Genomic DNA, 16,689 nt, shown 5'->3' with positions numbered 1-16,689 from the left:
ATTAGCATAGCCAGTGATAATTTTTCTTAAATACTTTGTATTACTTGTAATTACATTTTCAGGTCAAATTTTCAAAAATATTTGTCTATTTGGAGTATTGATAATTGATAATGTGGTATTTCTGGGTAGAGAAAAAAGGAGATCAAGACACAAATCAAAGTCCTGAGTAATTTCTGTAGCTATATGCCATGCAAAATAATTTTTTTTCTTAACGTTCACCCAGCAAAACAATTTCCTTGGCCTGTAAGGTGAACAAGTAGGCAAGCTGGTAGCAAATGAGTATCGCTGGTTGCAGTACATGGGAGTGATGCATAGTGGGCTGAAAACTTACAAAGAAAAGAAAAACAATTGCAGCTTTCACTACTAAAGAACAATTCTGTTTCAAAATGGAAATGCATTCAAGTGGCGTGTAGACTACGGCAAAACACTGCAGAAAAGGTGGAAATTTATAATCCTTCTGAGATTTGGTTTATCAGGTGTCTTCAATGTTTTAATTCACTCTCCAAGTCTCTGTTGGCAATAATGCTGCCAAGATTTAACCCATGCATCCCATGTCCTTTAATTTGTCCTATTTACTGTTCTGGTGTCCATTTTCCTCTCTTTTGTACAATGCAGAACATCAAGATAAAACAGCTAATCCTAACCATTTCTGAGCATTGTTCTTTCTCCCATGCTTTGAGGAATGACCTTGTGTGGTTAGGAGCAAACAAAAATGCTTTAAACACATATTTTTAAGATAAGCTCCTGCAGTTTTCCTGCAGCTTGTGCCTGTAGCCTGGAAATCAGTGAATGACTGTATGTTCATTACTTCTTTGAATCTTTGCCCCAGAATTTATACAGTAACTTAAAATCTTATGGGAGACATTTAGTAGGTCATAAGACAATTCAGCCAAGAAGCTGATTATACAAATAATAACGTTAAAGGTGTGTCATGGGTTTTGTAAAGAGCATATTATTCTATTCCATCTGGGTGGAGCAGAATTGCTTATCTTTGCCCAAATGGGTCAGTGTCACTTATCAGATGGTGGAGTGCTACTTATCTCTCTTCATTGTTTCACTACTTCCATGGGAATGTCTTCTGCTAATGGACAATTAAGAGCTCATCAATGACATTACACATTACACTGCACTATTGTAAGCTGCTCCACACAGGGAGGAGGAGCCAAACCATCTTAACCTAGATTAAAAGGAGCCACAGTCCCACTAGGTATCCAGTTTTTCCACCTGATCCCTGGAGGAAGACCGGACCCATCTCACCATTACTGGACCCTTTTTCTTCAACGGGACCATCTCTACTCCAACAGAACAACATCTGCCACTCCAGGAGGACTTACTGTGGACTGCTTCCAACACCCTGACCAACAGGGTGTCAGGTTGTATTTCTGACTCTGTCAGGGTTTTCTAGGATTTCTTGTTTATTTGTTTGCTTATTCTTCTGTACTACAACATCTGTATTTTTATATCCCTAGTAAAGAACTGCTATACCTATTCCCAAAATCTTTGCCTGACAGCCTTTTAATTGCAAATTTATGATAATTTGGAAAAGGGGGGGAGGGGCTTACATTTTAAGGGAGACTCCAACCCTCCCTGGCAGATACCTGTCTGTCTAAACCAAGACAAGGTGAGATGGGATCTTCACCTTCTCTGCTCTTCTAGCTGTTCATGCTTGGGTCCCACAGGCTCAGCCCACTGTCTGCTGCAAGCAAACACCATCACATGCTGACATTAACCACCCATGCTGCTGAAGAGCACCAGAGGCTAAAGCCCCATAAATCCACTCAGAAAGGCATTTCTAGAGTTTAAATTCAGGCTACTTCTGCATAAACTCAGCCTTGTAGGAGTGGTGCTGAGGGCAATGGAGTTTGTGTTGTTATGAGCTGCACATGAATGAGCAGAGAGCATAATTTGTTCTTCACAAGCCCAAATCAGCCTTCACTCATGGTATCTATTAAAAGACAGGAAGCTGAATTTCGTGGGGGTACAAAATCTGCATGACAGCAACTAAAGACTGTGCACAAAAAGCCCTGTTCCCTCTCTCCTTTTCATTGCTCAAAAATGAGGAACATAATCTGGAACACAAGTCCTGTGAGGAGCAGATGAGGGAGCAGGAGTGGTTTGGTTTGGAGAAAAGAAGACTCAGGGGAGACCTTAACCTTCTCTACAACAACCTGAAAGGAGGTGGGGGTTAGTCTCTTCTCCCACAAAACTTGTGATAAGACAAGGAGAAATTACCTCAAGCTGAGTCAGAGGAGTTTCAAGTTGAATACAAGGAAAAAAATTCTTCCCTGAAAGAGTGGTTAAGCATTGGAACAACCTCCCTGGGGTAGTGGTGGAGTCAGTATACCTGAAAGTGTTCAAAAAAACAAGTACAAGTGCCACTCCACTGTATGGTTTAGTGGGCAAGATAGTATTCAGCCCAAAGCTTGGACTTGATCTTGGAGGACTTTTCCAAATTTTATGATTGCATGAATCTGTGAAAAGTCCCCAGACACTAGTCTTTGGGGAAATAGACCTTGCTAAAAATGCTTAGGATATGAATGAAATGTATGTTTTTATTAATATATTCATGTTCACAGCATATTCCTGTCCATGCACCCCGACTCAGCACAAGCTAACAGTCAGAACTGAGGACATAAGTGACCACAGCACAGCTCTCCTGTGATTCGACTGACCCACACAGCCCATTCTCTTCCTAAATTTTACACAGGATATAGATAAACTGTGGACCTAAGTAGGTCACCAAGACTTCCTGTACATCCTGTCGGTCCTGTGCCATGGAGGGAGTTCTTTCTGCACCAAGACTTCCTGTACATCCTGTCAGTCCTGTGCCATGGAGGGAGTTCTTTCTGCACACGTTTGGTCAGTCACCACCAAGGAACAACCAAGTACAGACTTCAGTTTTCCCACTGCTGAACTATTGCAAACTACAGGAGTTTTTGCCTCTGCTGCTGAAAACATCTAGTGGGAAGCCAACATTGCTAATGCTGTCAGTTCTCAAGGTTTTATTGTAAATCCTGTACATTTAATAAAAATAAAAAGCCATTGGAAGATAAATACTGCCTCTTATTTATTTTACATACTTACATATTTTATATATTTTATTACTGCATATATTCAGAGATTTTACTTTATGAATTTACATAATCATTTCCAAAATATATTCTCAGTTTTCACAGATCCTACCAACCCGATAAGGGAAAGATTAAAAATATTTCCTTTAAACCAAACGCATGAATTCCACTTATTTTATAGTCATTCTTGCTGGTGAGGTAGAAGTTTATTCACTATTTTATATCACTCCTGTTTTGTTGTAATGCTGTTTTAACAGGAGTGTCTTACTGAAACATGCACAGCAATTTAATTAGCCCTATCCCAGCTATCCAAATACTGAGAGAGATCAGTGGCATGAAAAAAACTCCACATTATGGCCTGTGTACCTTTAAGTTCAGTCCCATTAAATAATGCTCTCTTGCAGATCTTTGAAATCAATTGGGAAGTACTTGCAAAGATAGCCAAGGAGAAACTGTTTAAAGCCTTAATGGCTTAAATATCCCTTGTCTTGATGTTAGCCCTATAAAGCTATTAAAGTCCAGTCTGGATTGCATTAGCACCATGAAAGTCAACTGCTAATCCTGTAACAGCACTGCCAGCCTCGCCTCTCCCTGGCCCATGTGTCCATGTGAATTGTTTCTAGAAGAGGTGAAAGAATCTTCAGTGTTTTCTCAATGATGATGTATGAAGGAGAAGAAAATATTATTTTGTAAAAAAAATAAATATAAAACATGGTTTGTTCTGAACAGGAGTAGTTTGGCTTTTTTATTGTTTGTTATTGAGTGTTTTCTTGCCCCAATAAAGAAAAATTCTAGCTGTCTTCACAGGAGGCTATTTCATTACTGTAAGACTACTTATGCCAGAAACTGCTGTAATTTGAGGCCATTTCCAGAGATCAAAGAAACTCCAGGGGATTCTGGATATGTCAAGGGCAAATTACACTGGAATATGTTGTAAAATAATATTGTTTCTTCCTTGAAGATTTTTCACAACAAGATGTTTTCCCAAACCTAGACTAAATTATTTATATATTAATTGATTTTCCAAGGAAATTCCTTTATTCAGCTTTTGAGTTTGATATTTTTTAGGTGATTTTCTCAGATTTTAGTATAACTATTTATGTTTTATAAAACTTGTCTAAAAATTTTGCACCCATCTCCTTCTCCATCCTACTCCACCTGCAGTCATGTCACATTCCTCTTACCAGGGACCTGCTTACCTGTCTGTCCGGCAATTGTAGCAAACAGCCTGTGGGGAATCCTGGATGGGATCTTCAGTCCAGCTCTTATCTGGTAATACCTGGAGAGAAAGGATGAAAAATTACACACTGCTAAAGAAGTGACCTCTTGATCCAACATAAAATTCTGTGGGAGCACATCTTGGGCATCTGCACCCAAAACTGCTCAAGAGAACAGGATCGCACAGGATCTTTTCTTCTGCTTTTTTACTTTAATTAAAGTGGGTTTAATCTGGCCCCGTCTATTTTACACCAGGCAGAGTGGACACAATGGCCTGATGTGTGAATAATGAAGAAAGATTGTGAAAAGCACTTGGCCTTCTGTAGGAAAAGGAGTCATAGAGAAACATCTATGATTTAAAAAAAAAAAAAAAAAAACCCACACCAAAAAAAACCCAAAAACACAAACAAACAAAAAATAAACACCCAAACCTAACTTCAGTGGAAGGACAACAAAAGTGCTAATCTCACATGTAGGGACATTCAAATTATGCATAGTAGCTATCCCTCTGCTTCTCCATATCAAGTCTACCTTATCAAGAAAACACTAGCATTAATCATTTTACCAGAGAAGGTCTGGAGTCTCCCTTACTGGAGATATTCCAGAACAGTCTGGAAACACTCCTGTGCCTGTGCTCTGGGGTGACCCTGCATGACCAGGGGGGTTGGATCAGATGGCCCACTGTGGTCCTTGCCATTCTGTGATTCTGTTAATCATATCTAAACCAGTTTTATTCTGGTTGTTTTCTATCTCACAGGGGATCCCTGCATTAGGTAAAGGAAGACAGAAAAAGAAAACACCAGCAATTTCACTGGTCTAAGTTACACACAGAATCATAGAATACCCTAAACTGGCAGAGACCCACAAGGATCATCAAGGCCAACTTCTGACCCTGCACAGGAAACCCCCAAAATCCCTCCATGTGTCTGAGAGGATTGTCCAAAAGCCTCTTGAACTCTGGCAGGTTTGGTTCTGGGAACTCTTCCATGGGGAGCCTGTTCCAGTCCCCAGAACATGACCTCAGTCTAAACGGAGGGAAAAACTCATCCTAGTCTTCCTTCATCACCACTTCCATGGATGCGGAAGATGAGACAGTGTTCAGTACAGTAGTCAGTCCAGGATATTGTAGCTCAGGATACCTCCACCTCTTTGCAGATCTCCCACTAACCTGCTGTAACACCATGCTGGAGCCAGTCTCCCTTTCTCTGGATTTTCCCTCTTTGTTTATAAATTCCTTTAATCCACTAGTATTTGCCAATAGTTTTGGTCCATTTTTTTTCCTTCTAAATGCAGAAGTCTTTTCCAACCTGAACCATTCTGTAACTTTATGAAAACATCAAGTTTTCTGTGAACTCCTGTATGAGCATCTCACGCAGGCTACACATACTAATAAAATTTTTGCTAAGTATGTAATAGTGAATGAACTATATCTGTTTTTCTGAGGTTAAAAGCTGACAAAAGGAGTTTGATGGGGACAAAACAAAACAAAACAAAAAGCACCACTCCAGAGGCAATGTTCCATGTCCTTCACAGCTAAAAGTCCATGGTACTCTACCTGCTCCAGCTGGCAGCTCCTTCCCAACTGGGATATAATTCCAGCACAACCTTAAACATTTCTAGGTATCTGTTTCAATCAAGAGCTTGGGCATGAAAACTCTTTGTTTATATGTTAGTTTTCAGAAAAGAAACTAAAAGCAGCTCATATTCTAAATACACAGTATTTAGCCAAACAAAACAGCAACCAAATCTAAGCTACCTGATCTTTTCCTCCATTATGCTGTTCTTGCACTATGCACGAGTTTTTAATTGGTGATATTGATCCTGATTTTTTCTAAAGCAAGAACAAGAATTATGCCTTAAGACCCTTTGAATTTTCATTATAGTTTTATGCAATACATCTTTTTTACTGACAAAAATACTCTGTGTGGACTATTCATAAAGTCTAATTACTTCCCAATACCAGTAACAGGGTATTAAAGGGGTATTACATATTACTGTAACAGGACACTCCTCCACATGCAGATATTTAAGATTTACCATGTGACCATTCCACTGGATCAGCACCAAAGAATACTCTATAACTGTTATAGACAACTCTAATATTCTATAACTGTCTGGCTACTTCTTTTTAGATTTTTGCTGCTCAGAATTGTGGTGGGTTTTCCTTGGGTATCAGCCAAATTCCCAACCATATGCACTCTCCCTCCCCCTCATCAACAGAACAGCAGGAGAAAGTGGGCTGAAAAACAGGATGGGATAAAGACAGGGAGATTGCTTACCAGTTACTGCCACTGGCAAAATTGATTCAACTTCAGGGAAATTAATTCAATTCATTCACAATTGGATAGTAAGAAACAAACACAGATATTAAAATAATACCTTTCTCCAGCCCACTCCCTTCTCCCAGGCTTGGCTTCCTCTCCTCCCAAGCAGTTCAGGGGGATGGGGAATGGGAGTTAGTGTCAGTCCATAAAAGCACCTCTCAACTGTTCCCTCCTCTTCACACATTCCCTGCTCCAGTGCAAGTGCTTCCACAGGCTGCAGCTCCTTCAGGGAATATCTAACTGGGTACCTCCCGCCACATTCTGGTAATGTCAGGCTTGCCTCATTGTGTGTCTCATGTTCAGAAACATCCCACGCAGCCCTAAATATTTCCAGTATAAAACTGATTTCCAATGGCTTGGCTGGTGCCTCTGATTAAGCCACCTAAAGACGGGAGATTTAATAGAGGTGCCTAGGGTGACACTTTCATATAATGGAATCATAGAATCATGGAATGGTTTTGGAAGGGACCTTAAATTCCATCTCATTCCACCCCCTGCCACGTGCGGGGACACCTTCCACTATCCCAGGTTCCTCAGAGCTCCATCCAACCTGTCCCTGAACACTTCCAGGGGTGGGGTGTCCAAAACCTTTCTGGGCAATGATGGCCATGCAGTAAAAACTCTCAGCAGACTTAGAGACATTCAGCTCCTGGAGGATGCTGGGCAGACATTTATTTCCTCATTGCCCAGACAATACTGCCTTGGATATCAAAAACACATGAAGATACCTCAGTACTGGTGACTTCAGAACAAGGTTAGTTCCAATATTCATTATGTCCTTTGCCAACTGGACCAGGTGCAAGGACACAAAAGAAATAGTTCCTCATCTTATTTAAACCTTTTCCTAATAATCCGCTAAATTTTGGTAAATTCATTTGGGTGGCAGAGGTATTGTAGGGGTCACAAGTAGCTGTGTTCCTGCATACCCACCAAAATGAACTGGTCAAAGTAAAAATACACATAGCAAAGTCATAGAAACCTAAGGAACTCACAGACTAAGGTCAAACTCTGAGACTAAAGGTCCAGATGTAAAGAGAATCCAGAGACTAGCAAGTTCTGCACTATTAAGTATTGCAGCCAAAAATGTAACTCATATTTTTTAGGTGACCAAGCAAGTTTTAGTTCTTAATAAAAAGAATGGCAATAAACACTTACTAATAAATTATTTATTGCAGATTGTTTGGCACCTAATGCCAAAAAGTCTGGCCTTCTTATAAAGGACTTTGGTATAAATCATCATGGAATTAGATATATTCTTCCTAAAGAAAGGCTTTGGGGAATGGTCTTCTAGTCAGAAGACACAAGAGGCTTCTATATGTCCTGTTGTTGGTTCAGTTATGCATATGAGTGCATTGCAAAGACTTGTACCTCAAGGGGCTCAATTGGATTAAAGGCAGAGGACAGAGCTGAAGAGGACCTCAGACCCCCCCCAACACCTCAGGGATATTCATGGTAAAGAACACTCCAGGCAGTGAAAATATTAAAGGCTCAAACTTGTAGATTGAATTTAAAATTACAGAGAAATACTAGTGCTCACAATTTTGCAGTTTATTCCTTTAAAAATTAATATTTTTCCTGAAAATATTTTCAGTGACAGTTTCAGGCAAAATATTCACAACAGCTCCAGAGGAGATAAATCAAAGAGATAAATATCATAGGCAGTATATAAGCAAAGAACAGCTTCACCTTGGGTGGTCAGAAAAACCCAAGGACATCTTTATTTGAGTATCACAAGAATGCTTATTGTCCAGTTAAAATAAGCAACCTCCATACAGGAAACTGAATAAAACCCAACTGAATAAACACTGTTGTGTGGTTGCTGGTTGTTAGGGTTTTGGGGCTTTTTTTCCTATTTTTAATCTACATATCAATATTTAAATCATTAGACAAGCAAACATTATCCATGTGTCCTCAGAGCTTCCTCTAAGCGCTTGTAAGCAGGGAGGAATTGCCAAACAGTGACTTTATAACCAAGCAAAACCAAAAATATGATGGTTCTTGCTCCCACACTGTGAAGCTGGATGTTACTCATAATAACTTGTGCATTGTGAGGAGGGGTTTCCTGATCAAAATACAGGAAATCAAATATGTTGTAAAATACACTGCAAGATGCAGAGTCCCACACAATTTCTTCAGTAGCAAACACAGATACATGTTTCCACATCCCTATCCCACTGTCCCACACCTCTTTGCTGTATCAGTCTGAGTGACACTGAGACCAACATGTAAGACAAAACCATGTTATTTTGAGCATAAATAAAATATTTTTTCGTGCCTCCACAAAACCCCACACTGTTGGGCGACTGAATACTGTCCTCAGTCCCTGCTAAGGGAGAGGACAAGGAGGAATGGCTTCAAACTCAAATAGAACCTATTTCAGTCAGATAGTAGGAAGAAATTCTTTATTCTTTACTCAGGGTGGTGAGGTCCTCGCACCAGGTTGCCCAGAGAAGCTGTGGATGCCCCATCCCTTGAAATGTTTAAGGCCAGGTTGGACGCGACCCTGAGCAATCTGGTCTAGTGGAAGGTATTTCTGCACTGGCAAGGGGTTGGAATGAGATGGTCTTGAAGGTCCCTTCCAACCCAAACCATTCTATGATTCTAACAGGATGGCAGAAGGAGAATGTTTTTTCAGGGTGCCAAGACCACTCCTCTGTTCCAGTGAGGCACTCTGAGCTATAAATGACATAAATCATGCTGAGAAGCAACAGGTACACCTGACCATACTGTGCCTGGTTTTCTTCAAAACAAAGTGAACCATCTCCAGCTGGTTCTAAATACTCTCATCAAGGAGTAGCCTCATAGTCTGGTCATCCTCACCAGACTCTTCCTATCCCCTCAAGATAAAGAGGGATCAGTTTTGTCTCCTGAGCTCTGCATAATCTGTTCTCACCTGAGAGGAACATTCACTGTGTGGACCCTGCAGCAGCAGAGCCTTGAGGGTGAGATGATGCCTGAGTGGGGGCATTTGCAGGGACATGGCTTCTCCCTCTTTGTGTAAGTAGCTCTCTCTGAATTTCAAGCCTGGGGAGAAATCCTACAGACAACTTCATCTCTTCCCAGCTAAGTGACCCTCTACAAAGTTATGTGAAGCTTGAACATAAAAACAACAAAGAACAGAACACAATCTGGAAATCAAAATCTCTACTTAAACCTGGAGAATCAGACTGAGGTAGACATTGCAAAGGCCACCAAAACAGTCACAGGAGGTCCCTCACCACAAATGTGTAGGAAGGCACTGCCTGGTAGTGATACGGAGCTGACAGTACTGATAAATGAGATATTGCCTCCAAAAATAACAAGCTATTTTTCTTAGAGAACCTTGGTAAAAGTGGCATGTGAATTGGAAAATACAGACTTACAACAAATCCAAGAAATCCATCAAGCTACAGAAGGGTTGGCAAAGATCAGAAGCTGAAGAGTCATTTGGCAAAGGGAGTGGAATGGACATCACTTGGCTCCCTGAGCATGGCCCCAGAAATACATAAGGCTTTACAGTAGACTTTAAAGAAAAGAATAATTAGAGAATAAATGAGAAACTGCAGTAAATTCCTGTTTTACTGCAATTAGGCTGAGTCTGGCTCATTAGAGTTAAGCTAGGCAGCACCTCTTTTTGAGTAAACGTCTGGTTTGTGGTTGTTTTTTTCCCCTTTTTAAAGGGAAGAGCAGAGCAGAAAAACTCGTTTAGACTTCAGTATAGTAGGGAGAGCACAGAAAATTTCCAGCTAATGTGGTGCAGGCACTGTGAAGGGAAGATCAGGAAACAGCAAGCTGATTTTAAGAACTAAAGGAATTCGGTACACTTAACTCAGCAAAACAAAGCAATCAGATCCCCTCTCCATCTATAAATATATTGGGAGGAAAATAATCAGGAAGAAAGAAGACTGAGGTACAAGAAAGTACAACATTGGCACAAGAACAAACACATATAAAGTGCCCATGAATAAATCCAGTTAAGATGTAAAAACTGTAGCTGGCAAAGGAGCAAGATTGTGTAAAAAAAATAAAATAAACTAAATCAAAAGAGCTCCTACCAGAAGCAGGAATGAAAAAGCCAATTTGTTTTTAGGGGAAGCTCAGTAAATTTCCAAATAATTTATAAGACATGGATCCTTTTAGTTGCAGGACAATGTTATTTATGCAGGCAGTGCATACTACTCCAAGTCCCTTCTCTCTTGCAAGATAAACTGCATGGGTCACCCTAGTAGCAATGAATTTGCCATCCCCACCCTCACTGGCTATTTGTGAATTCCAGTCTTTAAAATTAAACAATTTGAGTGGCTTCTTTGTTTTCCTGTGGCTGGACACATATTAAGCCCTGCTGGCCTGCACTGACTGACCTCACTGGCTGCGTTTGGAGCCTCCCTCCCTCAGGAGCCTGGCTGCACTGAAAGATGTGATGGATGACATTCCCTGCCCGTGCCTCCCCATGCATGGGGCAGAGTTGCTGACACCTCTCAGTCTCTTGGCACTGAGGTGCTCAGACCTCCTCTCCTAATGTTAGGAAAATAAAATGTTTTCACTACAGATAACTCATCACGTCATCTCTAGTGATCTAATCATGGCACAGGGCAGTTCCTCATTCTAGAGGATTTACATCCAAACCAACAGAGAGCAGGGTGCGCTGGTACCTCTTACTGATGCATTAGACTCCATCCTTCCTTTCCTTTCTCCTCTCAAATTAATACCAGAGTAGCTCAGCTCTTATTTAGTGGTGCAGGTTGCTGCCTACTTGTCTTCCCCTGCAATTGGCTTGTAATGGCACTGTAAAACCCAGGTAAAGAAAGGTTCACTGGTTTGAGAGAAGCAATTTGTAAGATAATATTGATGCATCACGCCACCAAACCAGATCACTCCCACCAGGAGCACTGACAGACCAGACTGCTCCTCCCTGACCATTTCTGCAGCATGGAAATCAAAACCTTTGGCTCAGTAACAGTGTCCCAGAAGCCAGACAAGTTCGAATTCCACCCACTTTGAATTATACCTGAATAGCTCCAAGGCTTAAAATTTCATCCCAGGTTAGGCTGCATTTAAATAAACAACCCTTAAACTAATAGAGCTAATACAAAAGAGCTGTGTGCTGAGCCTGGTGAGTCAGACTGGAGTTCCAGCTTCTCCTCAGACCAGTGTTGGAGTTGACCTCGAGGAATCCCTGGATATCAGCAAATCTTCTCCACTGAATTACTGCTTCCAGAGAGCCAAATACTGCAGCATATTGTTTTGGGAGTCAGTGAGAGCCTTACAGGCAAGGAAAATATGGATTTCTTCATGAAAACAGCAACAGAGGAGAGCTCAAATTTCATTGCAAGGCTTAACTTCACGGGTTCTGAACTCAAGATCCTCAGATGAAAAAAACCTCATTCTCTCTCTAGCAACATTAAGAGACATTTCTGTCCCGTGCTGATGGTCCCCAGCAGAGGATTGCCATCCAATGAGTGTTACCATCCAAGGGCTTCCTGATAGATACTCCAGAAGTTTATGCAGGACAGAGTAAACATCTCTGGCCATCCAGGCTGATTCTCAGAAAAAAGCAGTAATCTATAATCTGCCAAACACTGGGGACCAAAGCTTAAAAATAAAGCTTTCTATGTGGTTAGCTTCCTGCTGAAAAAGTAAAAACTGAAAAGCAATACCTATATATTGTATATAAATAGGGAGAAAACCAGAGCAAAGAAGGCAAGCAGACCATTGTTTATTACTCCTTTCTCTTTAGTGAAACAAGTCAGCTGTGTAGCCACAAAAATTCTGTAAGTTTGCATAAAACAATGGAGAATTTTTCTTGTTTGTGGTAATAAGGTTACATACCTAACAGAGTCAACAACATTTGGTGGATCTCTAAAGTGCATGAGTCATACAGAAGTGCACTGTATAAATACATCCCTATTCTGTATATAAATGTTCTGGTGGGTTCTTTGGCTATTCAAACAGAAGAACATGGGGAAAGGTGATAATTTTACACCTAAGATTGAAAACAGACAGAAAAATCAGACTGTGGAGCATATCAGAAAAAAATGCCACATTGCAATATAAGCAAGCTCAATGTGCAGTACCATGTACATGAGGAAGCCCTATAATATATTTCAGACACATCTAAAAAGTCCAGACATTTCTCAATTAAAAATTATTTCAAGAAGCTTTTCTGACCTAACTCTACCTCAAGCTTTTGGCAGGCTCTAGAATAGCCCAGAAAAAAAAGGGAGCGAGTGTGGGACACAGAAGCTAGCAGCAGGCAGGAGGTGGTTGTTCACAGAAGTCATCACCATTCCCACTGTTAGAATTTTTTCTCACCTCTTTGGCAATAGGAAGAACACCTCAGACAGTCCAGGGAATCTTACACTTGCTTTGGAGGCTATTAGAGGTAGGAGAGGAAGGCTTTTGCCAACCCTCAGTTTTGCACACACAGCGACAGATCTGTCTGGCAGCTCCCTCTGTGATGCCCTGAGCTGCTGTGCCAGGGCAGGTCAGTCAAACACAGCTGCAGTGCTCTGACCCAGACTCCACAGCCATTTATCACATCGAGTTTCTACAATTCTCATCCCAGTTTTATTCTCAGGCTCTTTAACTTTTCATGAAGGTAGGTCTAAAATTAATAGTGTGAGGAGGTTGAGCCATACCATCCTTGCAGTGCAGTGAGTAATGAACTGGTCTCTCAGTAAAAGACACAGTGGGTCTCTGAAAGCAAACTTCTCACCTACCAGGAGTCTTCATCATGCAGATAAGATGACATTGTTCAATTTTAAATGCATGGCAACCTTTTCATTCTTTCCTTGTTTTTATTATGATACAAAATCCTGTTTTAAAACCAGATGCTGCCCAGTTCTGCAGGCTTGAGAAGTGCTTGGTGTGATTCCTTCTCATGCAAGCAAATAGTACACATGGGTTGTCAATATCTTCTGAAGGTTCTCAGCATATTCCTGGATCAAACATGGACACTTATGTCCTGAGTCCAGGATTTAGGGCTGGGAGCTCTCAAGAACAGAGTGCTCTGGGCATAATGCGGAAAAAATATACCCAACTTCTGGTAGATGAGCTCTCGTGTCCACAAAAGTATTTCAGTGCATCGCTGAAGGAGAGCCTACTCTTGGCACTCGATGATTTTCAGGCAAGGATTTCATTTGGATCCAACCTTGATTGTTTTTATCTGTCCAGCTTCTTGTAGTTTCATCAGACCATCTCTCCTCTGCAGAAACTTGCAATCCCACAAGCCATAAAATCTCCAGCCCATGAAACCCTGCAGCTCTCTGACAATTACATCTACCAGCTCACTTTACATCTCCTTTTATGCTCACCTCAGGGGCTCTTGCCCTTTTATGCTCATCAAGGTATAAATGCTGTCTTTTATTTAGTCCCATATTCATACTTTAAAAGCAATTTGCCCTCTACTTCCCTTTCATTCATCATAGCAAGCTAGGGGTGAAGAGGAGTGGGCAGTAAAATGATGAACAAAGAGTAAAACGATAGAAATGTGCTTTATTGTTGGAAAAGAAAGGCAGTGAAGGGAAAGGGCAGAAAAATTAGAACCCCAATAAGGATATAAGCACTTATATTCTTGTCTCAAAAGCAATAGGAAACCTTGAAAACATAGTTTAATTTAGTCTCACAGTCAAGTAGTAACCTTTTCCAATCTGCTCTTATATTATATGAAGAGCTAAAGATGAGAGATTTTGTGCTTTTCTAACTGAAGCACCTGGAAAAACCTACACTGATTATCTGAGAGAGAGAATTAACCCTCACCTGTTCTGGGTGCAATCAAGAAACTATAAGAATTATTTAATAGATATAAATTGAGCTGAATATTCCTGGAGATCAATTCAAACCTTTATATTACATCTTTTTTTTCAGTAGAATAAGGCAAACATTGTGTCTCATGAGATTTCTAAAGTGCTTCTGTAATGCTTGTAGAGTGAAATTGGTAAACAGGTTTGGATATGTGGTTATTTACACTACATTTTGTTTTGTATCCCACTCCTGGCAACAGGAGAAAAATGAAAATGATAGGCATGAAATGGTTTCTCAGAAGCTGTTGCTTTAAAAATTGCACATTTTTTTTTCTCACATCTCAGAACTTCTCATAATGTTGAAAGCCAAAGTGACCTTTAAACAAAGGTGCAAACTACTGGGGACATAATGTCTAATCCAACAGACCCAGGAGAGACTTTCATTTCATTCACAGCCAGTAATTGTGCAATCCCAAATGAATACAAAAGCTGAGTATCTTTTAGCCATTGACCCTGAATTAGATTCAAAAAGAAAGAACTTTAGGGAAATGAGCAAAGGGGAGATGCAATGTGACCTGACACACAGTGAATCACAATCCCAGGACAAGTCACTTTATTTAGTTCATCCAGCAGATCCCTAAATCCTGCTGTCACTAAATTGGTCAGCTCAAATACCATAAAGTCTCACACAAGCTGAACACTTCCAGTGGTGGAACAAAACTGTGCAGACAGATCAAGTCGTGTGGCCTCAGACTCATTTTGTCTCATGGCTATGCCTGTACCTCTCACAATTGCAGGATGGTCTCCAGGACCATGATCCATTGCTCTGTTATTGATCTGCCATCAGTGGACTCAAGTTCAGTCTTCAGAACCTGAGAGGAGCTGCATTATCTTACTGAAATTGGAAAATGCCTCCACTAAGGCTTGACATTTGCTGGAGCCCAAGGGGAATTCACACTCGCTGCCACCTCTGTCCCACAGAGGTGCAATTACCTCTGTAATTTGGGGCTACAGGCCCTCCTTCACAGCACTGACCCAACACATCAGGCCTGTGCTCAGGTGCATCAGCAGGTGCAAGGTGGGAGCATCTGGTCATAGCACACAGCACATTCCCAGGAGAATGCAGAGCTGCATGAAACTGAGGCCAGGGGTGGCTGATCACACAAAGCAAAGAGAAATAAAAAACTCAGCATTTCTATCTGGGTCCAGCTCAATTCTTAAGGTCAGAAAACAGATTTTTTTTTTTTTTTTCCCAGAAGTACAAAGACATTGCTTCAGTGGTTTCTGCTGAAGTGCACCTTTATTTGTTCTGGAGTATATTGAGGGGAGTATTTTTTTTCATTCAACTCACAGAATTATAAAATATCTCAAGTTGGAAGGGGCCCATTACTGGGTCCAAGCAATCATTGAGACCAGGTCACTTCTAGGACTAACTAAAACCAATCCACATGACTGAGAGCATCATCCAGACACTCCTTGAACACCAACAGCCATTTCCTAAGATGTCTCAGGTGGGTTTCAGAGAGGACTTTGATTCTAATCTCTTTTGGAACCTGATTCCTAGAACTCATTACATCTCAATGTTCTCCCATTAAAGAGAAAGAGATTACAATGGTCCATTTCTTCTCAAAATGATATTCTTAATCACACAGATAGATTTATGAGGGTGACCCCTGTCAGATGTAGACAGAGATTGACATCCTACTGAATCATACATGTAGCAAATAAAGAAACTGAAAAACAAACAACAAGCAGTATTTCCTATTCTGAAAGACTAAAGACCTCAGAACAGAATCAGAAAAAAAAAAAACCCACTCAAAGAACAGCTATGAAAGGTGGACACTTTTCAGTGTCAGAATAGAATGTGGAGCAAAAACTACATGTTTGTACAAACCATGGTTTTGTTTTTGTTTTTTTTTTTGATGTCTCACACAGCCTGTACAACTCCATAAGTAAAGAAAGTGATGTGCCACAAAACTGTAACACCTCTGCTCCTGTTATAATTACTTTCTAGGACTGGAAGTAGAATTTTTTAGCAAAGGACAAATTATGGCTTCAGTGTCAGTCAGGAAAGGACCATTTGAGGTTGCCCTCTCAAATGATAAAATAGGATGTAGAACATGGAGAAAAAGTGCATAAAAACCAGGACTTAACTAAGTAATCATTAGAGCCTATACATCTAAGAAAGCAAATTCCAGTCCTTGAAAAACAGCTTGAAAAACAGTGGCAATTGATGGATAGACTAGCTGTTAAAAGGAAAATTTAATGGGGTGCAAGAAATTAAGGAATTGGAAGAACAGTTAAAACTTAGGAGTAACATCAAAGAATTCAGGAATGCTTAGAGAATATGCGGTA

General features: G+C 40.6%; 1 protein-coding gene across 1 annotated transcript in view; it reads right to left on the bottom strand.

Moving 5' to 3' along the window:
• FAM135B (family with sequence similarity 135 member B) overlaps positions 1-16,689 on the bottom strand; it is a 129,019-nt gene that overhangs the window by 98,229 nt on the left and 14,101 nt on the right. Inside the window, exon 4 of the mRNA XM_066175549.1 lies at positions 4,271-4,350. Within this exon, the coding sequence (XP_066031646.1) occupies positions 4,271-4,350 (80 nt within the window). The remainder of the gene's footprint in view (positions 1-4,270; positions 4,351-16,689) is intronic.

This window comes from Chamaea fasciata, unplaced genomic scaffold (genome assembly GCF_029207755.1).
Source record: "Chamaea fasciata isolate MVZ Bird 193981 ecotype frontalis unplaced genomic scaffold, bChaFas1.0.hap1 SCAF_1, whole genome shotgun sequence".
Lineage (NCBI taxonomy): Eukaryota > Metazoa > Chordata > Aves > Passeriformes > Sylviidae > Chamaea > Chamaea fasciata.
Note: the sequence above shows the minus strand (reverse complement) of the source record. Positions and strands in the feature narration are given on the sequence as shown.